This window comes from Phaseolus vulgaris, chromosome 2 (genome assembly GCF_051622355.1).
Source record: "Phaseolus vulgaris cultivar YP4 chromosome 2, ASM5162235v1, whole genome shotgun sequence".
NCBI lineage: Eukaryota > Viridiplantae > Streptophyta > Magnoliopsida > Fabales > Fabaceae > Phaseolus > Phaseolus vulgaris.
The window spans coordinates 18,202,035-18,208,034 of NC_143499.1; the positions used below are offsets into that span (position 1 = coordinate 18,202,035).

The 6,000-nt window shown below is 37.5% G+C and overlaps 1 protein-coding gene across 2 annotated transcripts; it reads right to left on the minus strand.

Annotated features, from left to right (window-relative positions):
• Positions 1-1,669: 1,669 nt before the first annotated feature.
• Positions 1,670-5,464, minus strand: LOC137810829 (uncharacterized). Of its 2 annotated transcripts, XR_011080974.2 has the most exons (4): positions 5,032-5,464; positions 4,561-4,932; positions 2,325-3,996; positions 1,670-2,139 (listed from the first exon to the last, which is right to left on the minus strand). XR_011080974.2 is itself a non-coding variant. In XM_068612291.2 (3 exons), exons 1-3 carry the CDS (start codon positions 5,239-5,241, stop codon positions 2,419-2,421), a joined length of 2,160 nt encoding a protein of 719 aa, XP_068468392.1. In that variant the 5' UTR covers positions 5,242-5,365; the 3' UTR covers positions 1,670-2,418. The 2 variants fall into 2 exon arrangements, 1 of the variants encoding a protein (XP_068468392.1); XM_068612291.2 differs by having other exon boundaries at positions 1,670-3,996; positions 5,032-5,365.
• Positions 5,465-6,000: the final 536 nt, after the last annotated feature.

Below are 6,000 nucleotides of genomic sequence, written 5' to 3' on the forward strand. Positions count from 1 at the left end.
GAATATTTCTATAGTGCTATTTTATGGAATTATCTTTTAAGTATTTTTATGGTGTAAATTTATTGTTTAACATAATAGATTATTGGATCACTGTTTACTTGAGAGATTTATGTAGTAGTCAAGAACATTAAGGATAAAATTACTTTTGGTCATAATACATTTATAATTTATAGGGGATGACTTATCTTTTGTCAATCCAAGTGTTTAGTTGGTTAAACTTTTTTTTCTATATTTGTGTGTAATGTCTTTCTCATCAACAATTTTAATACAAAGTGGAAAATCGAGTAGATGTTTTCTAAAACTCGATAGTATGTTACTACGGTCCATAAACTTCATGTGCTCAAATCGAGACGGTGTAGAGCCTAGTCATCATTTTATCCTGAAGTTGAAATGTTATTCTTCTTTGGCAAACTATCCTTAAAATTCCAAACGTTTTCTTAACTCAAGTGACATTTGAAATGACCTTTGAAGGGTCACTCCTAGTCATTCAAACATCATATCCTTTCAAAACTCATTAAATATCCATCCCTAACACCGTTGTGGTACAATTTAGCCTTTACAGCCACTAGTAAAGGGTATTTTTGAACCTAGGGGTACGTATAGAACTTATGGAGCCTAGGTCAAGTAAATGTTTGTTTCTTTTAACTTAAGTACGTGTGTTCTAGGACACATAGTGGTTAAGTGACATTCGTGACAAAGATAACGTTGCACCATGAGTAGGGTGCTCACGTAAGCAGAATATTCCCATGTTGTTGGCGCATGAGTTGATGCCTTGCTGGCAGGTAATTGTCCTGTTATTATTTTGTGCACTCCTTAGAGATAAGATTTCTTTTTGTTAAAGCATCTTGAAAGAAGCGCCTCTAAACAAAATGTTGCTTTCAGTTGAGATTAGATTCTCATGAAACAAAGCTATTACAAGAGATAAACTATAAAAGGGGCTTGAGTCCCCAGGTAAAAGTTGTTTTTAAGACTGAAAATAAATTATTTTTAAATTCTAGTAAGCCTTTTACTGAGGTACCCCCGCTATTTCAACAGAGCTGCATTCAAGTGCAACAAGATGTAGAACAGATTGCAAAAGAGACAGATCAAAACTAGAACTTGTCACTAGAGTCAACTGACAACAAAGTCTACCAGCAAGAACAATTATAAATTACATTGAACCCACATCTAAAAAATTATTAATTATGAATGAATTTAGATCTAAAGCAGGTTTATTTAATTAAGGTAAAAAATATAAAATAAAATGATATTATCATAAAAGTGGTTTTTTTTTTTAAAAAAAATACACCATATAAATGGTAGTTCATATGTCCCACACATATATAAACGGTTCAAAATTGTCATTGAAAATTTCATTCCACTAACAAGTTCACCATCATTAAAAGAGTTTTTAAGTATCTTCAAAACCTCATTTTCTTGTGGTGAAACAATAAAAACAAAATAGTACTATAGAAAATAAATACAAAGTTATATAAAAAAATACACCGTTGATTTTCAATAGCATGACTTCTTATAAAGTTATGTATGTGAAAGTATTCACGAGGGCAATTTTTTTAAATATACCCATTTCGGAAATTTTCAAAAAAAAAATTACACAAAGGTGTAAATTTTTCTAAGAAAAGAGAAAAACAACCCAATAATGAATACAAGGATAATAAAATTTCAGATCTTACTAAGAATGAATTGAATACTTGATCAACCAAAACACCTATTAACCAATTGTTTATCACCAACTTTACTATGAAAAGGAGACTTCACTTTACTAAGAGTATCCTTCAACAGATCAAAATGAATTAAAGATTGGAAATTGAAACTCAGGTCGGGGAACTCTTACCCTCCCCTGCCCGTTAGCCCGGAGAAAAGGTATATGGCAAAATTCATTTATTTTATGTATACAAAAAACAAAATTCCGTAGTTAACATGCTTTAACACACAAACACACCGTCTTCTACCTGCCCCTCAAGCCACATCGATCACAAGTACCTTAAGTTTTTGGTCAATAGCAATCTTCAGCAGCTTTATTGTTCCTCATCGAAACATAGGGTGATAGAGAACCGAATTCTAATGATGGTTTTCATGACTCACGTTTGTAGATAGGTTCGTCTAAAAGAGAAGAAGCTTTTACGCCGGAGGCCCGGACTGATATGACATAAGAATATTTAAAAATATTACTTCCACTATCAATACCAAGGGAAAAAGACACGCAGAGCTACAAGAATCTATCAAACTTGCATGTAACAAAATATACCTACTGAGAAAAGGGATCAGCTAGAGTAACTTTTCCCGACAGACCCAGACGGTTATCATGAGTGGTTTTAAATTACCTGGTTTTTTATGCTTCCATAAACTTGCAGAGTGAATTAGGAGACCCTGTCCTGATATTGTCATGCTTGTATTTGAAGTACTGATAACTCGATTCTATTTCTGATATTGCCCAAGTGGCCAGCATCCACCACTACCTTGAACTTGACGTGCTACTGGCACTAACCGCCAAGGGTTCTCGTTTGCTTCAACGTTTGACGGGAACAACTCACCCGACCCATATTTTGATTCCGATACCAGCCTTAACCCTGCAGGTGACTTTGACTCTCCTAACTCTGATTCATGACGCCTAGCCGGACTTTCTACATTCAACTGCTTCTGCTCCAAACTTTGGTTATCATTCCTCGCTGAACTAGGAGAGTTCACCAAACCTTGAGCTTGGTCTTGAGATTGTAATTGCTCCTCAAATTGATTTCTATGTTGATTTGGCTTAGGACGCCTTCCGCGGCCTCGACCTCGAACTTGCTGCTGTTTAGCTTGAACTTCTGATAATTGTGCCTCATTGTTGATTGTATTCCGAATCAGTTTAGGGGCACTCCCCCTACCTCGGCCATGCTGCTGCTCTTGATCTTCTTGTTGTGACTGCTTCTCACATTGGATTGGATTTTCATTAAGTTTTGGTGGCCTGCCACGACGACCTCTACCTCTACCTCGACCAAGCTGCTTAACTTGGCCTTGTTGTAACTGCTCGTCACATTGATTAGCTTTTTTGATAATTAGTTTAGGAGGTCGGCCCTTACCTCTACCTTGACCAAGTCTCCCTAAACCTCTACCCCCGCCATACTCATCCTGCTTCTCCATGTCGTTTATATTTGACTTATCTTCGTGAAGATTGCCATCATCTGAAGGCAACAATGACACTACTGCACGGTTTGCTACAGTATGAAACTTTCGAGGCCTTCCTCTGGGACGTTTGGGAGGCTTCTGCTCATAATCCTTGGACATAGGGTCCTCGTCTAGGTTCCCTTTAAAACTTCCTTCATTGTAATGCTGGGGTTGATCATCGTGAACATTTCCTAAAGTTGACGAAGCTTTGCTTGTGGACAATCTACCTAAATCAATATCTGAAGAAACTTCATGTTGCACCTGTGGTGGAGGTAATTTTATTTCTGCAGACATTATGCACTTCGGATACCCTTCTGAAGTAGGAACCAACAATTGCTGCCCAAAATCGTACAATGGATTAACTGGAGATTTAGGTGCTGCTGACTGGGATGAAGAACTAGGTTCTGTTTTGTTTAAATGTGAGGAATACATCAGATTTTCAGCTTGATCATGTGCCTGTATCCTCTCATTGAAGCAATTGGCATTTCTGCGTAGCCTACAACCCGGACTTGTACCTCGACCTCGGGGTTGTGATGGGCACCTTTCATCAGTTTTCTCTTCATTTGGATCTTGCTCGGCAACAGTAGTATCACATGAGGGCAACAACGACTCCCCCTCGCTGGATTGATGATGATGCACAGTCATCAGGGTCTTTTGCTTGCATACCTCAACATTCAAAGATAATGAACCCGAAATCTTGCCTACTGCATCCGAATTACTTTCTGAAGTCCAATTACAAGCCCTTTGCAGTTGCAATTGTGCAGGTGATAAGGGGTTAGCAGCTGCTGGTATGGACTTCAGTGCTGTTGGCTGGGAGGAACAAGCTGTTTCCCAATGCAACCTGGAATCCTGTTTTGACAAAATCTTTTAGAACTTATATAATCCACGGACAAAGGATTCGCATTTACTGTTACCTTTCAAGAATAATTTAATAAACTATTGACATCAATGACTCTCACAAGGTTAAAAAAACGAAGGGAAACAAAAGTAATAAAGCGGGTTTACAATGTTGAAAGGAAGCATAGCTTGGAACATGTTTTAGGGGGATTTTCTTTTAATTTGTGTTTATATTATGACTCTCAGCAAGCTAGCCATTATAATATAAATTGCTAGATTGAGTAAAACAGATTGAAAATTGAAAAAAGAGAATCATGGACTGGTTTGGAACAGGGGTTGGCATTAGCATGTGACCATGCAGAGACAAAAGGTCAAGAGATTCAAAAATGACCTTTCCCAATTAAAATATAACAAGACAGCAAAAACACAAAAAAATAGTACTACCAAATGATCATTTGAAAAAGAGAGTGTATAATCCGTTCTATAAACACAGATAGTGGGTCACACCCTAAACCCTCCCCAAAAAAACAAAAACCAACCACATCAAAATCAAGATTCTACCAAATACTGCATTACCTGATTTTGTGACTCTGTTAAACTCTTTTGCGGTTCTATTTCCTGGTGTTGTTGACTTTGTTGTCCAACCACTAGAACCAGTCTCTTTTTACATTCTTCTTCAGCACCACGTTTATTATTTTTCCGTTTGTCCCTCTTCTTCTTCTCGCTACCCTCACATTGTTCATTCACTTCATCCTCCACCTTGAGCACATACCTCCAACCCGAAACGCGCGCAATCTCCCCTAACTCACAAAGCTTTCCCAATTGGAGAGCCAGAATCCTCGCATGAGCCCACGGTAAATCACTGTACTTCCTCTTGATGAAGTCCGATATCGCCTCCTCCGTCGACCCAGTCCCATCCTCCAAGCCTAATATCGCACTACGTATCATCTAGAAAAAAACACCGCACACACACATAGTAACGTAAATGTAGAGCATTACGATTCCGAAATGCGAAAAACAAAACAGAAAAAGAAACGATAAAGATACCAAGGCATAAGGAGGGTGCGTTGGGGTGTGGAACGCGGGAAAAAGATCTCCGAGGCGGCGTTCGATGAGGGAGGAGTGGCGCACGTGGGGGGAAAGCGAAGGGTCGAGTTTCTTGAGTTGAGAAATGACAGAGTCTCTGAGGTGAGCCATGACGCGCGTGGTTCTGGAACCTTCTTGGTGATTTCGTTGGGGATTTGTTTGCGTCGTCATGAGTGTCGTCTTCGGAATTGCGTTGGTCCCAAGTTTCTGCGACAATTCACGTAAAGTGGCTTGCAGGTATATTATATCTTAAGCTCAAAAGGTGCATTTCAACGCGACTTCTACGAATTAGTTCCAATATAATTGGTCCATCCGCGCAGGTGAACCACTAGCGTATGACGGCGCATTGGAATTCGTAGGTTTATCAAATACTACTCTCACTTCTTCTAGGTTCACTTCCTCTGTGCTCGTCGCTCATGCTTCTTTTATTATTTTTTTAATTATAAATTATTTTTAAATTCCATAAATAATAAATCAAATATATTAATATCCTTCCTAAACTCTAACTTTCTTCGATATAAATAATATTTTGAATCTTTAACCCTTCACATAACTAATCAATCAAAATTACAACAGTAAGTATATAAATGATAACTTATTATTGTACAAAAATATATAAATATATGAGGCAGAATGTTTCCTTACATACTTCTCTCTCTCTTTCTTACATGTTTAGTTCTCTCTTTCTTTCAAGATTTTTTACATATTTAGTTCTCTTTTTCTTTGTAATATTTTTACATGTTTAGTTCTCTCTTTCAAGATTTTTACATGTTTAGTTCTCTCTTTCAAGATATTATCTTTATAATTTCTTACATGTTTAGTTCTCTCTTTCAAGATGTCCTCTTTGTAATGTTGATGGTCTTCTTCTATAGAGGATGGTTGTGTAAGAGGAAGATACTTCAATCCTTAAGTTAGTCTTTTTGGATAGTT